The sequence below is a fragment of the Falco biarmicus genome, chromosome 1 (genome assembly GCF_023638135.1).
Source record: "Falco biarmicus isolate bFalBia1 chromosome 1, bFalBia1.pri, whole genome shotgun sequence".
Taxonomy (NCBI): Eukaryota; Metazoa; Chordata; class Aves; order Falconiformes; family Falconidae; genus Falco; species Falco biarmicus.
The window spans coordinates 16,932,391-16,952,478 of record NC_079288.1 but is presented as its reverse complement, the minus strand read 5'-3'; the positions used below and the strand labels follow the sequence as shown (position 1 = coordinate 16,952,478).

Below are 20,088 nucleotides of genomic sequence, written 5' to 3'. Positions count from 1 at the left end.
TCTACGCTTTAGGCATTCATTAATAAGAGCATTTCAATGTTAGTATTTGCAAACGTTCTACTTTTTAGTTCAGGCAGTTCTTAGCATTCTATAGCTCATGTTAAACTTAATGTAAATATTGTGTTCATATCTCACCACAATGCTGTGACTTCAGATTTGAGTGGTAAGAGGAAAAAAAAGACATCATTAAGGTAGCTTTCAGTAAGTATTTGTATAAGATAGCACTTACCCTATTGTGCAGCTGAAAATCACAATATCCTTTTAAGTATAAGGTAATGGTTAGTAAACATGTTACCAGACAAAAAAAGACAAGATTGCTGAATGGCACGAATATCAAAGAAAACACGAAATCAACATGTTTCTACCTGAAGTAGCATCGATCACTGTTGAAACTCCTCTGCGATCAGAAACTGGACGTGGTGACCCCGGCATACTAACAGGTTCTGAACGAACTGGCTGAATCCTAAATAGTAAGTTATAGTTAACACCTGTGTCAAAACCGTTGCTCAGAAGGGCTCTAATTAAAGCACAAACCTGAATCACCTGAACCAATTAAGCAACTGTTTATTTTTAAATCGGGCAACCTTTGAAAAACTTTTGTATTCCTTTGCTTTGTGGAGCCAAAACCTGGATAATCCACCCAGAGACAGATTGAGAGTCTACACAGAGTAAAGATCCCCAAAGTCTCTCTCAGCAAGCCTCGAAGGCGAAAGCTCGCCCTACCCTAACTGGTTACAAAGCTTCTATCACCCTCCAGAACAGCAGCATTTTCTTCGTCAGTTTAGGAGAAAAGACACATTTGTAATTGTCTATTCCTTTTGTAATATATATCTGTATTATTTTTTAAAAAAATTCTGCTTTCTTTCTGCATATGTATACATATATACAGTTTAAAAAAATTAATGTATTTGAAAGCTACATCCTTACTTATGGTGGATATAAGTGGGAGCAATTACATGCAAGGAGAAATCACACATTTCAAACCCATGTCTTTTCAGTCCAAGGACAATCTGCCCAGTTTTAATGGGATTAGTCATTTTATCCACCTCTCTTGTTTTACTCATAAGAATTTCAGACAAAAGTCCCAAGCAATCCAAGTCCATACCACAGAACTTTGGACTTCAAATCACATGCAGAGTCAGAAGCATGGAAACTCGTTAAATCTTGAGGGGTTACCGGACAGGACACAGAAACACATGGTGCATAAAGCGCTTCAACAAAATCACTAGCTATCAGTAAATATAAACCCACATTTACCTTCGCTCTTCTCCTTTCCCTTCCCCAGGCCCACGCTCTGCCCCCTATTCCAAATCAGCCAATGCCCAAACCCAGATGAATTAAATACATGAAAAAAGAATTACAAGGAAGGAACCAAAGGAATGGAAAAAACCAAAACAAAATAGGGAGGGGAAAAACATTCCAGAAGTTCACTTACTGTTCCAACACACTGACCACTTCACAGTCAGCGTCTAAATCTATGGCATAAAGCTCCCACTCATGTCTGAGAAAATGAATTCATTAAGCAATGCAGAAACTGCGAAAGCCAAGCTGAGGCTGAGCAAGGCCACCAGACTTTGTACTGTCTTTTACTGTCATTTACACAAGAAAGGGCAGCAGAAACGAATCTGAGCTGCCTGGCTTGGATGAACTGTTACTGCTGTTGAGTCACACGCTCTTCTAAGACTTTCATCTGGACAAGCTTGATGAAAGCTATTACACGTTGTACACAGATGGCCTCATTTAGGCATGAGGCGAGTTATTCACACAACAAATGTGAAACAGCTTGGAAATTGATCTTATTTTTACCTGAGACTGTTGAGATCAAGATCATCTGTATCAAAGTCCAGAAGGGGCTGTGGGGTGTCACTTGGACCGTGCGACTGCAGCACTGAGGAACTGGATGAGATGACGGTAGTTTGGCCTGAGGGATGGATCGTTTTGAACTGGAACTGTGGGCCCATCCACAGGCGTCGATGAGGCCCGGTGTGAGTCACTATTTCGACCTGTGGGAAGGGAATGTGGGGAAATGCTCAATGGAAAAGTGCAACTTAATATAATGAATGGTTCCTTCTCTACACTGAACCCCCAGAATCCTGCTGTTCTCAAGGAAAAAAAAACGTGTTTTGTTCCACCAGTTGGGAGGAATGCTGAACAAGGGAAAATTTAGAAGTCCTTGCTAGAGAAAGGATGCTCCAGCCAAAGCCAAGAGCTTCTTGCAGAGCCTTGAAAGCCTGTGAACCACCAGCCTGAGGACACTGCACCCCAGTTCTTCAGCTGTTCTGAAGACCGACCCTGCATCCCGGCTCTCACTTCACACCAGCCTGTTCATTCCTTCCCTCGCCATCATGAAACGCACTACGAGTCACACGCTAAAAGCTACCCTTGTGGTGTCACAAACGGGGGAACACCCTTGGGTCTGCGTCTGCACGGAGCAGACAGAGGACCTGAAAGCCTGCCTCCCCAGATAACCTCCATCCTGACCAGGTCAAGGGATGTGTGTTTAAAAAACAAGCTGTTACAGCTTTGTAAAGTTCACACATTAAACAGGGCTGCTTCACATGTATACAGTGTGAACTGTACTTCAAATCAAAGCTCATAATGACTGTTGGCATATCCGAGCATACCGCTGGCAGAGACCATCTTGCTGGAAAGCAAGGAGGTTTGTAACAGAGCGCAAGGTGAAGTGCGATGTGAGACACTGCGCAGCCCAGGTCACGCTCCTTACTATGCAGATGGAATATAAACACACACGTGCAACATGTGGAGTTTAGAATGGCAGCTACACACACACACACACACATATTGATTTAACCAAAATTCCAACAACTCAAACAGAGGTACGGGTGTTTACTTGCAATAAACAACCACATACATATAACTTAATAGGTATATATGAGATATTTACTGTATTTATATTTATGTATGGATATACACAGAGACACAGAAGCTTCACAGTTCCCTGCCTACCTCTAAAAGGCACAGAGAACACTATTTGTTAGACCCACCACCTGTAATCTCAAATATTCTGATTTTCCTCAAGGTATTTACTTCCAGTAACAGTCTAGATCTGAACTTTTGAAAAATAAGTTATTTCAGTAATTGAAGCATCCAAAATATTCTTAAAATTTCTTTTCACACCATACTGATGAGTAGCAATTCTGGCAAACTCTTAAATAAGCCATCTACCATGAAAATTTAAGATGCTAACATTGCTGGAAACTCACATGATCAGGAAAATTTGGCCTTGTAAATAAAAGGTAAATAAAGTGTAAGTCTTCTGTAACACAATTTTAAAAATCAAAAGGAGCCTTTAAAGATCAGAAAAGGTAAATACGAAATGAAAATATTAAGCTCTGGTAAACTCACACTTCTAAGGTGACAAAAATAGACTATTAAATTACTACCAATTTCTGCTAAAACAATGATCAGCTCCACAGCAAAACTGTAATTTCGTGAGGAAATTCACAAAAATATATTTTTGAATATATATGACATAGGTGTGTACTAGTAGCAATTCTTAACTCTTTAAGAAGCAATTTTAAACACTGGGTAATGTTCTAAGCTCTCTGCTAACATAAGACAGCAAACGCACAGCCTATTTAGCACTATTTCCATCTTTGCATTTATCTTAGCATAACTCAGATTGACTGCAGACATTTCTGAGGCAAGTAGCTTTTATGTAGCAGTGTAAATTAGGCCACAGATAAAGTAATCTGTATATTTTAAGCTTGAAACCATCAGTGTCACAGAGCCGAGAGGTAAACAGATGCCTTTGCAATTTTACTGAGGCTACGGCCAGATGTTCCTATTCACTCTCCTGTTGTGTGCAGGACAAACATATTGTATCTACTTCACACTGACAGCACACATTACCCACTGTTCTAATTGAAAAGTTGAAGTGAAGGGCAGTGTTTTTTCACTGCATGCTGTTACTGTTGATAACAACATTTTAATTTTGAAAAACATACTTGCACTTTAGGCTTAATCTAAAGTGGCTTGCTTAGAGAATGCGAGCATCTTCATGCTCAAAAGAGCTATCGTTGCTCTTTTCACTTAGCAAAAATTAAACATTCTGGAAGCGTTCTTTGAATTATCTCTGTTCTGTGACATCATTTGGGATTCTTTTTTTTTTTCTCTTATAAATATATTTACTCCTCTAGAAGGATAGATGTGATGAAGTTCAAGCGGTCTTAAGTTCCTTTGACATCTTATATCTTCCAAGAATTACTAATAAAGCAATCCCCATAACACGGGTTTACCTTACCCTCTTTTTCCTGAGGTTGCCCACTGTACCAGAAGGTCACCAGAGTGGTAAAACAAGCTAAACTATCCAAATGGTACTGGAGAGGATAGGTGGAAAACCACAGGTGAAATCTTGGCCCCAGTGAGCTCAGTGGTAAAAGTCCTGTTAGCTACACTGATTGAGTAGTTTCACCATCTTTATGCTCTGACAAATTAGAGGCAGCATAAGCAAATAAGATCTATCAGTGTGCAGCCACATCTGAAAACTTAGACCAGGTAAGTGGGTTCATATGAATGGATTCCCCAGTGAATGCTGCTCCTGGACCGGTACAGGTGGAAACCTTAGAAGTAGAAACTCTTGATTTTAGGTAAATGCTGTGTATGATTTATTCAGCAGTGGGCAAAGCAAATCACATCCATGAGTATTTAATATTTATGCCACACATCCCAGCAACACATTTAATCCAACAGGGCAGTTGGAACTAGATGATCTTTAAGGTCCCTTGCAACCCACACCATTCCACAATTACATACCATCACCACTGTTCTTAAACCAAAGGAAACCCACCTAATTTGTCAGGATAAATTCCATGTATCAGGTACCCCATAATTGCTTTGGTAAATCCACAGCATTTGTAATTTTTATGTATTTATTTAACTCCAACCTTTTATTTCTAACAGGAACTAATTTTCAGTGTATTATTCATGACCTACATTCTTAAACTGAAGTTATGTTTTGTGCCAAATAGTCAAGCATCTACTGCTCCTCAAAGAGAAGCTTCACTGACTGAAACATATCACGAATGGATAAAACTACAGATTTAACCTCATATAACAATATTCCACCAAAAAATATTCCACCAAGCACGGACATTTTAAAGCACTACAGTACTTGTATCTAGCCATAACTCAAAGGAATTATCGGTAGGAAATGCAGCAACTGATAACCAGAAAAAAAACAGGAAGTAAACCAGTTAATCTATCATTTTTATGTTGTAAGTCTATCACAGGTCACAACTGAAAACGCATCATCATTTTGCCAAGCCAACTTCCTTTATCCCATGTCTGGAAAGGACCATGTCAGGAGAAAAAAGGCAGAGAGGTAACTTTCTGCTGCCAACTGAAACTTTCTGCTTCATCCTGAACTTCCCAGGAATGGCTTGTGCCAGTAATGATGGCGGCTTTATATGGTTTTTAATAGAGCTTGTATAGTTTGTATGAAAAGTATAAGCCATCAAATTCATACCAAGTGAGATGTGAAGTCAGTTTTACACACGGCAATACCTATGGCCTACTGGAAGCTTACTTTCCATTTTGAGGAAAGTTGTCAATTTACCTTCTAGCGGATACTATTACTCGTTCGCTCCTGAATGGACACCCCCAGAAAGCATACCTGCGAAAGCCACTCTTCATCCTCTTGCCCACTGTGGTCAGATGCTAAGCTGTCGTATGACTCATGTCGAGTGATCGGTCCAGGGCTCCCTGGTGGGACCACTGAAAAAAACCAGAAAATTGAAAACTCAGACTTACTGTTACATGCTTTTTTGAAAAAAAGCTTTTTCACTAAGTGATCAGTACAGCAACGTATACATTTTGTTTTCCTAAATCTGTGACAACATGTTGGACCACAGGAAAAGTTCAAATATTGACATCAAAAGTGATAAAAAGGTTTCTGTTCATTGACTTGAATGTATACATACAGCCACTACGATAACCCGATTGGGTCCTCTTCTTTTAACCTTAAGTACTTAATGAATGTACAGGGCAGCCCCATACAGCCAACAACCATCTGTCCCAAGAAATTTAACACTGAGAAATGCCACTGTCAGCGATGCAAGCCTTTTCTACAAACTTTTCAGAATCTGAACTGTGCTAAAGCACACTGACAAAAGCCATCGTGGGACACCAGGACATGTCCTGACTTCGAACCCAGACTAGTTTCAAGACCTCACAAACCAAATTTTGATGTTAACATAGTTTATTTAAAGGTGGCTTCATGAACAACTTGATTTTTAGGATGTGACTTTATGTAATTTAATTGGAAGAGCTTCATTATCATCTTATCACCTTTTCATTATAGTAGTAACAATATATCTCTTCATTAAGAATCTGTATCAAAGCAGAGGTTGATGTTTTATTAGCTACAAAGACTAAATACTGAGATTATTTCACTGAACTGTAGAACACCAGAAATTCTGTATTCAAGTGTTGTCTTGTATTACAGTAATACTATATAATAATTCTGGACAGCTTTGAAACACTTTTTTCAGCTGCAGGTGACACGGATAACCAGAAAGATATATTAGTTCAAGCTGAGGGACAAATTCATCAGTGGCTATTAAACACGACGGTCCAGACACAACCTCCAAGAAGCTCATAACCTCCAAACTCCCAGATGCTGGAGCATCTGCTTCCAGTCAGTACCAGAGATCCGAGACTGGGTAAATGCTTGGTTTGACTCAACATCGGATCTGTCCACAGTGCTCATCCACAACCTTCTCCTTGAAGCATCATGAAAATCTTACATTACTGTAACTACTTAAATACCCAAGTCTCTACTGCTTAAATAACCTCAATTCATGGAACAAAATTAAGTTTGTTTTGTTTCTATATTCACTGCTCTCATTCATCTTCATACAGACTCACTACAACAGAAAAATGCAAGTTTTGCATCTCTGTGGACTGCAGTAAATCCAAACCCACATTTAAAGCTACTACCACATCTACATACAGCTTTGGGAAAAATCACACTTCAGTGTTCAAATGCTACCGTGAAGAACAGAGAGAATCGTAGACTCATTATTGTGAAGATTAATATTTCACGATGCTGGGTTCTTGAGTCATTTGAATACACTAGCAAAGCTTACAGTCTAGCTACTTCCCTTTCTATGGCAGTAGCATTATGTTGCTCTAACTAAAACTTCACACCCAAGAACCCTGAAAAACTTTACAAAAAGCAAAATGCAAGCAAGCACACCAGACAATAAAATGGGTGAAATTGCTCATTTTCTTGTACCTGCTTACTGTAAGGAGCCTGTTAGAGGCCTGGAGTCAATACCAAGAAACCATGCCCACACTGAGGGAAAAGCAGACACCACAAAAGCAAATTAAAAGAAGTAAATGCAACAACGGTATTTTTACTTTGGTAAAACAGGAGAGTTTTATGCCGTAGCATTAAGATACTGGACAATCCTAAAATTAGAACCAATATTTTTATATTTACATAATCTAAAAATGACCCAAGGTTTTAAAAATTGATTTTTGAAAACTATCTTACTACAGGGTTGACCTTTATGTGTCAAGTTTCCATCCACTACAAATTTTTACAGTCGTGTTGTAAACCCCTTATAATAGGAGTTTATAATGGCAAAGCAGACACAATTGTAACCATAAATACAGAACGGCGCCTCTATAATATAAACAGCACAGGGTTTTCATAAATCCATACACTATATGAAATACAGGGATTTTCATCCTGTTTGTATAAGTGGCTATCTGAACCCAACCTCAGCTATGGAGCTATTTCTAACACCTCTGTATCGCAGTGTCTTTATTCTGAAACCTGCAATATACCAAATCCAGTTCAGGGCTTAACTTATTAAAGAATTATTCCAAGTACTATATACATTGGGACATATTCTTACAGCCTGTCAAGTTTTTCCCGTGAGATCCCACGCATCTGCCATATTCATTGAAATCAATACAGTTTCTGCCTGCACATATGTATGTGTCCATACACACCCCGGCAACCACAGACGTTATTCCAGCAGTGTGTGTTCTTCAGTTTTCAAGATAATAGAGAAACTACATTCATCTGCTCTATTACAACCGTGACAGCCCTAATGCAATGACTTACGGATGTGTCTGTCTAGCCCATATCAAACTCGTATTAAGAAAATACACATACCTTCCTGGATTACAAACAGCTGACGATTCACAGTAAATAATATCTGAATGTGAAACCATAATGACCACGCTTCTTCCTTACCGGTAAAGTTTATATTTGAAACCGATGAAACAAAAACATTATTTTGACACGTTTTGCTGTTGCCCTAATCTTCTCCATATCTCCTGGCTCCCCTACAATAAATTCTACTGACTGCAGTAATGCCTGGTTCTGAGGGCACAGCTGATCAACTGCAGGCTTTCCTGTTATTGAACTCCGCTAACAAACTGTTCATGACTCTAGCAGATGTTTTTGCTTTTGAACCAATGGGAACTTTATGGACTGTTCTGCTTTCCCCCCCCTTCCGCTATCCCAAGGGTAACTACTAGAGCTGTCAAGATTAGGGAAGCTGCTATTCAGTGACTCGCTGCAAAAACTCTAGCCCAGGGAGCAGCATCCAACCTGCTTTGTCACCGTATTTCTCCCTTGTGTAATACTCATGTTTCACTGGAGATTCCAGACGGCTTTACAGTGAGAAAGAAATTCAAATTTAAGAACGGTTTTGGTCCTACGCTGTACGCCTTTTCCTGAGGAAGCACAGCTTTGCACAGCTCTTGCAATAACGCACGTTTCAGTGCAGCTTCAGAGCGCAGCGTTAACTCTTTCCACCAAAAAGTGACGACATGCTAAATTCCATGAAAAAGCTCTGCCTTAGAGTTCACCAGCAGGGCAACAGTGATAAAGCCTTAGCTGAGGTCAAACCTCAGTAATTTATTTTGCTATTTAATAAAACAGCATTTATGTACCACACCTATCACAAAAGCAGGCATTTAAAGAGAGTCTGGTTTTGATAGCAGGATCCCATAACGATGGTCCCAGCCTTACCACAGGCAAAGCGAGCTCTACTCCCACTGCCCGCAGTGGGAGCATGCAGCATTCTGGGAGATACGACCTTCTGAGACAAGTGACGCTTGCTGGAGATTTGCCATCGCTGTACTGCTTGTTACAGATATACATAAGGTCATTTTCTTCAAGTTAAATATGCCCTTGAAGTTATAGGAACAAATACGTCCTAAAAATACAAAACCGATGCTTTCTTCATTTCTGGGTCACACACCTCTTGCATTGGTATCAAGTTCCAAGACGAGATTAATTTAGGCCTGGAGGCACATTTCCAGGAATTTGAGCTCGAAAGTAATCTTTCATCTTCCAGCTTAATTCTGTGAAAATCTGAATTCACACTGGAATTTATGGCAGCCTCTTACACACCAGCCAAGCTATTCTTACACTACAACACTGAGTTTTTTCAATGTCCAAAGAATTTCACTACAATGCAGGGACAGCAAATTATAAAATTCAAATTCTTCAAAAGCTTTGCAGCAAGTAGTGGTTCGTTTTTTTCTTGCACTCCTGTAATTTGTCTTTCACTGGGGAAGAGTCACAAATGGCGTGCACACAGACAAGGAGCACGCAAGCCCTTGTTGCACAGAGATATTTTACTGGCAATTGCAGGTGTTTTGCACCTTCCTAAAACAATAAATTCAATACTTTGTGCCCAAGCTATGCCAATTTTTAAATTTTTGCTATTCTTACACCAACATCTGGAACAAACATATATCAAGTGTCAGAATGCAACTGAGTTTGTTTCATCTAGAAATACACAAGCATGCAGAAATTTGTACGATTACACATGGAGCAAAAAAGTACAAAGGAAATGAGTGTTTATTAAAAATCTAAGGTGATAATTAGAACTTACAGCTTCTGTTTACGCAGCATAAGATGACATGAGTTTCTAAAGATAATCTAAAGTTATAAATGCAAAAAAACTCCACAAGCAAGCATTCAAGGTCAATTTTTAAAACCCGGAGTGCTACCACCTACCTACAGCAAAAATCAGAACTTTGCCATAAATATTTGGCAAGGGGCAAAAATCATCTTTGAGCTGCTCAAAAATAACAGCAGTAACTTTAATCTCTGTCCTCCTTCAAGTGAAAAGTCATCTGCATCAACTCTAAGTCTGGAATGTATTCCTGTCCCTCCATCCTGGCTAGCTCCACTGAATCACTCCATGTTTAACTAAGGAGAAACAGAATCTTAACGAAAACTGTTGTTCTTCATCTTCTTTCGATGACTTGAAAACTGTCAGCTCACTTTCTACCTTCAAAATCAAAGGTGCAGGTGCTTACTCATAATCTAAGGTAAAATTCTGAAGTTTACATACTGCCTTCTCTGCAGTTACAGGATTAATTTTTCCACTACACTGAATAAAGATTAAAAGTAAGGGTTGGGATACCGCTCCCCCTCCCCCCACAAATTTAGTCACTTGTGTGATAACTGTTAGTGCCAGGAAAACTGCACAGAAGTGACTGTGGAGACAAAAGTTTCAACACAAGCTGAAACACAGGCAGAAATACAGCTGAGCTGGATATTCCTCTGGAACACCAGGACCTGATTCACACAGTTCAATGACCAAGTATGAAGAAAAAAACCCATTGTTTTGAAACTTTGTCATGAATTTTAGTGACAAATAAAGAAAACAAACAATTTATACCAACCTCAAATAATTTGCATAGGCATTCCTGACACGTGAGCAAGACCTAGACAAATACACATGCTTGACAAGTATTGGAATTAACAAGCAGTGGTTTTGTTCATAGATGGGCTAATTATACAATAAATACCTAGACCTAAGACAAATCTTTATTCATTCAAAGATTACAAATTGTCATCTTTCAGCAGCATAGAAGTGTTGGAACAAAGAACCACTACAGCTCAATTGTAATGTGTGCCCTTATGGTTTTAATTTGTGAACAATAAATCATTAGTTTTACCTAGTTTTGTGTACTTCTTGAACCAAAAGGTTTTAATTTTCTCATTTATACAAATAAGCTTTACACAATTCAATTTAATTAAGAGTTATATATGAAACTCCCAATGTGCTCTTCTCTGAGGGATGTATGTTTGTCCAAATTAAGAGCAAACAAAGGCACTGGAGACCTATAAAGACTATTTGTTCTGTGCTGTCCGCTGTACACATGCCTGCAGACACCCAGGGAGCTTTCCTCTATTTCAACTGAATACACAAAATTTAGAATTTGAAATAAGATTCTAAAACCTAGCAAAACCAGAAATGGTGTATTCTTAACTAATTCATTAAGTCGGAAGTCTATTCTGTGTCCACGTGCAGTCTCTAGTGATGTCCACAGCAAACAGGTACGCAGAATAAAAATTACATATCCCCTGGTTTCATACAGATCACACACTAACATCTGATTTTGATGCTTTTTTCTGTGCTTCCTAAGTTATACCTAAAATAATCATAGGCAGTTTGGACAGCTGAGGTAATCACATGCTTGTCAACAAGCTTAGGAGTACTTCTCTTAAAATTAAGCTCCACAATTTGAATGATTTACTTTATGCTACTTCTGGAACTACTGGCACATTAGTTACATCATGTTACCCATGACAAGTAGAATGTGACAGTTCTGGTTTAGGTCTACACGCAGCCGCTTCAAATTCAACAGGTTCACCTTTTTTCCATCTCATAGATGTGATCTCACTTCTGTCAGAGGTTGGGTTCAGTATCCCTCGGTCAGGTTTGCCATGTAGTTCAAGTCCAACAACTGCTTAGTGAGTTTTGCAGCACGTTCCTAAATCTTCTCTTACAGCCACAGCTCTATGCCTGCTGGCTCTAACTCTGCTCAAGTTTGGAAATAAAGCAAGGTCCAGATTTTCATTTTAGACAGAATGCTTACACTCATGTTTAAAATAAACTGTTTGTAGTTTGGTGATATGCTCTATGTATTTTTACTTGTGGCTATATGTTACTGAACAAAGTTCTGGTTTTAATGCATTTTTCAGCTTGTAAACTTCTGCAGGAGCATGCCATCCAAATTAAAATATCTCCTTTTACCCCAAACTTCTCCCCACTCTTTTTTCCTGTTAGGACTTTCTGGGATTTTTGTATGCATAAACATCATAAAATTAAGCTAAAAACCCCCTGTAAACCAGGAGTTTAGCCAGCCTAACAGTTATTTCACACCACCATTTGACTTATGGATTTATTCATTCGTTATTTACGTATTGCCCACAGTTTATTAGGTGCATTATAGACCATCCATTCTCTGTATCAGCACTTTAATCATAAAGGAATAGCTAAATCTGTAATCAGGATATGAATTCTCACAAAGATTTTCCCAGGTTTGATGACTACTTTACTTGCTCCTTACTTCACATTGATCTGATAGTCCACAGCCTGGCATATTATTTTTTCCCCTAAAAGGTGCTGATTAGGTGTTCAGGCTTCACCATTACTCCTGGTTGCAGTGCAGGACTGGTATACATTCACTGTGCTTAACTCCAGCTTCCATTCTCAAAGTTCCCATAGGAAACCAGTCAAGTATAATGAACTCTAAATCTGGGCAGAGCTAGACCATAGTATTACAGTACGGAGCATCTTAAGGCTGTTCAACATTTCAAATGCTCAGACTGTGAGCAGACTATGGGTTCTGTACCAGAGGGTAACATACGTACTTTTTCTCAAGTTTAAGAATAATTTCAACTCCATGAACCTATGGCAAAATCCATCTGATGGCCATCTTTAAAGAATTATGGAAGAGGTAACTATTTCTATAATTCACTGACTTCAAAAGTATGTTTGACATTATTGTCGGGAAAATTATGTTAACCATGGATTACTGTTACAATCAAAGTATGTAGTGAGAAGTCAAGAGGCTTAGTAGTAAATTTTCAAAGCGGTGCGTGGGGATTTACCCGTTTGACTCCCATTAACGTCAATAGGAGTCGCGCGGCTAAATCCCTGTACACTGCTTTGAAAACTGACCCCTTCGTGTTGATGGACCCCTCTCTAAGAAGTTCCAGATGACCATGTAAGAATAGTAAAGAACTATTTCAGCATGTGCCCTTGTTCATTATTGTTGTTTGTACACATCTGAAAGTATTTTAATTCCTATATGCAGTGCTGTTTCCAGCATTTAGTTTATAAAATACGGATTAAGATGGGCAAGTACTCAGTAACCTGATGAAGCCACGCACATGCCCAGGTGTATATATGCATCAAAAACTTAACATACATTGCCAGCATCCAACAGACCTTACAGAGTTCATTTTTATCCACCTCACCTATATTATTTCACAAACACCAATTACAGCTGAAGAATGTGTCTTGATTTGCTCCACCACTCACACGCCGTGATGCAGCTCTTTCATGAAATGGCATCTGCCTGATTTACCCCAATCAGACACATTCTCAGTCAGAAATTAAATCTGCTTCCCTTTATCACTCAATCTTGTTTCCTGTAGGGAGCAGGAAGTGCAGGTTACAGTTTTAGGGAAACATAGTTTTCCCTTAAAAATGTACCATGAACTACAATTTCATTAGAAACATCTTTTCTGGAATGGGAAGGTATCCAGATCATCTTGCAATCTGTTACGCCTTCAAGTGTAAGAAGCAAACCTGAAAATTCCATTTTCACTGTTTGCGACTACTGCTAGAAAATCCCAAATACATGTAACAATTCTGTAAGAGAAATGCATGCTTGGAATCCATTCTCTGTAAGAGAAATGCATGCTTGGAAATTTTTTAACTGTAGTCATAAAATATATACATAAATATATATACACATTTATGAGTTATATATATGAATTATATATAAGATCTGAAACAGTTTTAAACACAGTAAAAAATTCCAAATATGAAATAATTTTAAAATTGCCAAAACTGTTCTACAACCTGTTTTACCTGTATCACTTACAGTTATAAGTTCGTGTATTTATATATATATATATATATATATATAAATACACACACTCATATTTTCATGTATTATTTGGAGAGAATACTTGAGTCATGATAAACACTTAGGAATTAATTTTCTGAAATTCTGAAACTCATTTTTCTGTATAGAAATGTCCTCAGAATTTCAAGGAACTATAATCTTTTCCCTAAGGATCTGGATTTTTACAGGACATTTGCACAACTCCTTTGAAACTGCTGATGCAGAGACCCAGGAAGCTCTTTTTAAAAGTTATGTTGTATTCTTTTATTATATGGCAATAGCAAAGCAGAATTTCATGAAAATGATCCACTAGGTAGAGGCAATTTCAAGTAGAAAGAATAATAATGGCAAACTGAGTATGTAGAAAATATAAAAAAATTTTCCCATCTGGATAATGAAGCTAAACATACGTACCCAAGTAACTACATGAAATCTCAGCTGTGTGCCGGTTGCACACACAGTACCAAACTAACAACATCAGACAGTTTCCCATCTTTAAGTGGATCCCGCTAACAGCTCACAAAGAGTTAGCTGTAATACCCCTGCTGAGAATCAGGGGGGAACCTGGCAGCAGCATCAAAATGCAACACGTCCTGTCATCGGGGCTGGCTCAGTCTACCACAAGGCTGGTTTCCCGTCCGCCCAGACTGACAAAGCAGCCTCCCCCATGTGCCTTCCTGCAGGTGGCCCACAGCTCTGCCGTGCCACCTCCACCACCCCGACTGGTCATGGATGGCACGTATTTTCCTGCAGTTTTAAGCCCGTAACACTCAATCGACAAAAGTTTGCAGAAAGGCCCTCATCTGTGGGGCATGGGTACATCTGAAACGCCAGTAGTCTGGTAACATTCATACAATCGGTACATAAAAACCATGGCAGTTTAAAATGTTAACCCACACACCACCGCTTGTTCCAGCTCCTCTCCCAGGCTTCCCAGAACAGCAGCTCATATAAACTCAAGTGGGCTTCACCCACTCCAGGGTAAGGTCAGAGAGCTTTGTTTAGACAGCCTTCCATGGGCAGATTATGTGAAACTGGCCAATGTTGCTTTGAAGTGCTAGCAGCGCTGCTGCAGCACCAGTAAAGCCCAGCAGAGACGCTGCAACGGGCAGCCAAGGGCACTAACCAGTGAATCTGCTTCCAACTCACCTCCGACCACAGCCATGCAGAGATGTCACAGAAACAGAGCAAAAAGGCTTTGAACACCTCGTAACTACATGATACCGTAATTGTTGTTATAGAACAGGCTCTGGTTTTGATCAGTTTTATTATCTGAAATCGAGCTCCGTTGTGATAGACATTGAACATACACAGAGCACTCCGGCCTCATAGAACATGCTACATACACACACTCTGAGTTATGTGTATGGTGGGGCACGTACCGTAACATCTATGTTTTCATATTAGTGAGAAAGAATACGCTATTAAATACACACACACAAAAGAGTGCAAGAAGAAAAACAGAGGTAGAAGACTGAGAAGTGGTAGAACACTAAATGTAATTATCAGCCCCAGTTCATCAACCTATTACCAGACCACCATCATGCTCTGCTGCGCAAGGAAAAAGGCTTGCAGACCAGAATGACCAGATTCCTTACTGTGCCTGCTCGGCATAACTCACACGGCAGCACTTTGGCTACCATTACATGCATCATAGCTTGTTTTTCATAGTATCTGTCTTCATAGCTCAGTTATTTAATATACTCTCCACTCTTACTCTCAACCCTGCTTTCCATGGCACAGTGTTAGCTAGCTCTATGTACGGAATTTTTATTTCCATCACTGGAATGTATGAAAGGAATATAAAATAGGCTATAAAGAACCACAACGTTGCTTAGAGACAAAAGTCTTGCTCAGGGTGCATAGCTTTCATTAGAGGGAACAGGAAGTGCAAACATGATGTCATAGTTACAGAGATTATCTGTATAAATTGTGTTATCATTTAGCCCAAACAAACAGTGAGGAAAAGCTAACCCCCTCCCTTTGAAGACAATGAATAGTTACTAAGTTTGATTCTAATGGAAGCTATTTTCAGTAAAATGCAAGATATGTACAACAGTTGGTCCAGAAATGAAAATCTGTTGTAACAGCCAAAAGTCAAAGGCAGCTATAAATACAGACCTTAATCTTTTCAAGAATCCCTTAACGAAGTCTATAAAACTGATTATATCTTCAGGCCTAACTCAAGTGCAAATTCTTACTCAGAAATATGTAACGGCCCTGCAAGTATTACTTGGAGACCAGTACAGGAACAAAGAATGAGAATACAGAGTACTGGTTTGAATCCTACCATCGTGGAATATGAATTACATCGCATTTAGAATAAACAATTAATGAGACAGCAGAAGCCTTGGCTACATGTCCATTTTTTTGAGAGAGAAACAATTTCCAGAAGCGGTCAGAGTGGGATAAAGAAACACTGCATCATTTCTTTTAACACAACAGAAATGGTCTTTGATTATTTAAAAGCCAATTGCAAAGATCTGTCTTCAAAACCTCCTATTGGAGGTTTAATAGCAGAGAGGTGCAAGTACACTTACCAGCAACACTACAGTAAAGTAGAGACTTTTGTTTTAACAAAATCTATATTTATACGATTACATTTCCTATGGTTGAGGGCAGCTGTAATTAATGGATTTCCCTCCTTCCCCTAATGCAGTCATTTGTCAATTTAAACACAGAACGTCCAATCAATTTTGATGTATTTAGTAAGCAATTTGTCAAAGAGTACTGCATACCAGTTAATATATTAATTCTTGTCATTGGCCTGCTTCTGACAACTGCAGGTCGTCTCCATAAAACTGGTCCTGATGAGGCAAAACTCTTGCTTGAATGTGAAGGTGCCCTTTCCAGAGCCAGAGGAGAGAAACCATATCTCATTTTATTCAATACCTTTTCTTAAGCAGTTTTGGGTCTGATTTCAGTTTTTTTTCATGAATGTGTTAATTGTCCATGTTTCAGATATTCCAACTACAGTCCATTCCTCCAGTGCAATGAAAAACTGAATTCAAAGAGGAGGAGTAAGGAAGAAAGGAAGTAAGAAGTATGAAATGAGGAGGTAAGACTTTCTGCTGTTATGCAAAGTTATCTATTTTAGTTGCAATGCCATTATGTACCGGGCACACATTTGTATGAATTAAAACATGCAAAAATGGAAGACACAGGAGTCAGAGAAAGGAAACACAGGTTAAGTCAATCAAGCACGCAAGACTTTGGGTCATGGTAATAGAGAAAAAAAGTATTCATTAGAAAAAAAAATCTGAACACACAGAGCAGAATTTCATGGACACAAAAAGTGCATCTTAACAGCATGCCTCAAGAGTTTATACCACCAGAAGCATCTTAATTCCTAAGTACTAAACAGCAGGAAACAAGCAGTATGTAAAGAATAAGCGATGATGAAACTTGGCAATTCTCTGAAGAAAGTAAAGTCCTTTACACTGCAAGTTCCCGTGGACACCAGAAACCCTCCTGTGGCTGCACACAGTGCCCCACACAGCTCTCTTCCCACTGCCAGGTCTGCTATGGCAGTCTAACCATACCAGGTGATGCTATTTATGGTATAGGAAAAGCATCTAGGTAGATTAAAACATGACTTACATTCCCTTCCTCTGTTGTGATTAGATTTAGGGGTTGCTCAGAACACAAGCAAATGAAGAGGGAATACTACACACAGAAGTAAGGTAAAATGTATTAAATTATTTACGTATTAAGTCTGAGAAGGGTAGGAGAGAAACATCTAGCACCTAACACCCAGCACTGAAGACCTGAGGACTGCAAATACAGGGCTTTGCAGGGTGATCTCTTAGGAGAACAAAAGCAGGTCTGAAAGCTGCTCTGTCAGAAGGCGAGGAGATTCTTAGGAATGGGTTTTTTTTCACTCTGAACAACTGCAAAAAGCCCACAACAGTTAGGAGCAGGACACAGACACTTCCTGCAGGCTAGCCAGCTGTGGAATTTAACATGTAAGTTCACTTTCAAGCCATGAACTTACAGAAAGGTCCAAATCTCTTGCTACCCACTTTCTCACCTCCCTGCACCAGCCACAGCCGTGATAAAGTGCTCAGGTAGGTAGGAACTGCCTACTCCGAGCCAGGTTTCTGCAGCAGATGTCACAGCTGACCTCAAAGCAATGAAACAGCTGTGCTAAGCCACTCACAAATACCCTTGGGATAAAGGTCTTGGACACTTGTTGTACAAAATATTTCTTCATACAATGGCTCCTTGTTAATTCCTTATGAGCTGTGAATATCAAAGATCTTTAAGATTCTTTAAAAATATTAAAAGCTGAACTGCATGTAAGTAACTAAATGCAGTATTTTTATAATATTTTCTTGTTATCGCAAGAACTCACTGGCCTGCTTGATACTTTTCAGAGACTAAGGAAGATTTTGGTCCTGTGTTTTGGCATCAAACTGAATATTTATGAAAACCTGCACAGTATAGCCCTCCAACCAGACCGCCAGACGTTTCATTGTTCTGTCCGTCTGCTGACAGAGGTACTCTGTGCTAAAAAACACACTGAGTATTTTTCAATGACCCAGGGGGCAAAGGTCGCTTATTATAAATGGATAATGAGACCTAATGCAATGTTCTGAGTGTGGACAAAGAAAGGGTCTATCCATACCCCCTTGTGACTTGGTCATTCAGGCTTTTATTTCCCCTGCACACTTAATGGAGCCAAACAATTGGCAGAAATGCTATACAGAAACTGAGAGAAACTGCTGTATTCTACCTCTGATAGACAGATACAAATAGTGACCCTGAAACGGCGCCAGAATTCCTCTTACCACTAACGTGGCAGACAGATGTAACATTCACCCTAAGCCCCTATTTAGCCATTTGCTGGCAATTAAACTTACTGACGGAAGTGATAGCACATCAAACCACAGGCTTCAACTAATGTCAACCCATTACATTACTGCAGGTAAGCAGAGCCCGACAACTTCGATTTAGCATGTATTTAATAGGGGGAAAGCTAACAGGTGCCCGGGACTCTTTTGTGTGGATCCTGGTTTGACTCAATTTTTTCAGAAACTTCACTGAGTAGCTTCAGATAGAATAAATCCAGAAGACAAATAAAACTTCAAAGAAGATCAGATATACACAAATTTCCCTGTTAATGACATTTTTACTATGTTCTCTAGATACTTTTTTTGTCTTCAGTGATTATTATTCTCATTTTCTTACATTCCACAGCCATCTTAAAGAATTCCTATTATGTGAAATAAAACTTTAATTAGAAGTCTTAACTGTAGTTCAAATAATACAAATTCATTATTTTGTGGGAATTTAAGTTACCACTCCTTCTTCTTCCTTTAAAAAACTTTTCAGTACAAACCCATTTGATATGTGTAGTATTTGAGCTGTTAATGAAATACACAGTGAACCACATCAATCCCTGATTTCAGTATGTGGGATAAATGTGACCTCTGTATAAAAGCACTGATACTCACAGAAAGGCTTTTGTTCAGACCATATCTTAGCAATACATTGCTTTTAATTTCAACAGAAACTAAAAAGCAGACAAACTATTTTTACAAAATGTCCAGAATTCTCCAGAGAGCATCCTGTGCTCTTGGACCCATACTGCAATAACTGCATACTACATACAATAATTGGTATTTACAATATTTATACATTTGATAGTATGCAGGGGAAATAGCTGAAACCAACAGGGATGACAAAGACATCTAAAACTAGAGCAGAGAATTTGGGGAGGGCAAGGAGGGGGAAGAAATCTGGCCCAAAGAGGCAAGCTGCAAGGACTCGCAAACATAGGCAGTGTTTGTGGAATAAAGCCAGTTTTAGAGACTGTTTCAGGGCTACTCAGCAGCAGGTGTGTAAGCAATGGATAAAAAAATAAATATCAAATGAATTATCAGCAGCATAAGCAGACTATGTGGCAGCAGTTACCTTAAACTACAACATGAAATTAGACCTACGCTCTACAGTTAATAGCATCTGTTAAAGGTTTGATATAAATTACAAATATATTTGTTGACCTGATTGTACACAATGCTTCAAAATATTTGTATGAAAATTTAAGTATAGGATCGCACACCTAATTTTAGGCATACTCATTTGAAAATAGTGATCTGTATTTGTACTGTGAAATATTATATAAGCAAAATACATCATTGCAATACCCTTTTATCTCAA

General features: G+C 38.9%; 1 protein-coding gene across 12 annotated transcripts in view; it reads right to left on the bottom strand.

The window, feature by feature from the left end:
- The window catches only part of BCAS3 (BCAS3 microtubule associated cell migration factor), a 370,196-nt gene that overhangs the window by 194,225 nt on the left and 155,883 nt on the right, over positions 1 to 20,088 (bottom strand). For all 12 annotated transcript variants that reach the window (XM_056357251.1, XM_056357216.1, XM_056357199.1 and 9 more), the window contains exons 20-22: positions 5,636 to 5,736; positions 1,807 to 2,003; positions 366 to 463 (exon numbers count right to left, since the gene is read on the bottom strand). In XM_056357251.1, the coding sequence (XP_056213226.1) occupies positions 366 to 463; positions 1,807 to 2,003; positions 5,636 to 5,736 (396 nt within the window). The remainder of the gene's footprint in view (positions 1 to 365; positions 464 to 1,806; positions 2,004 to 5,635; positions 5,737 to 20,088) is intronic.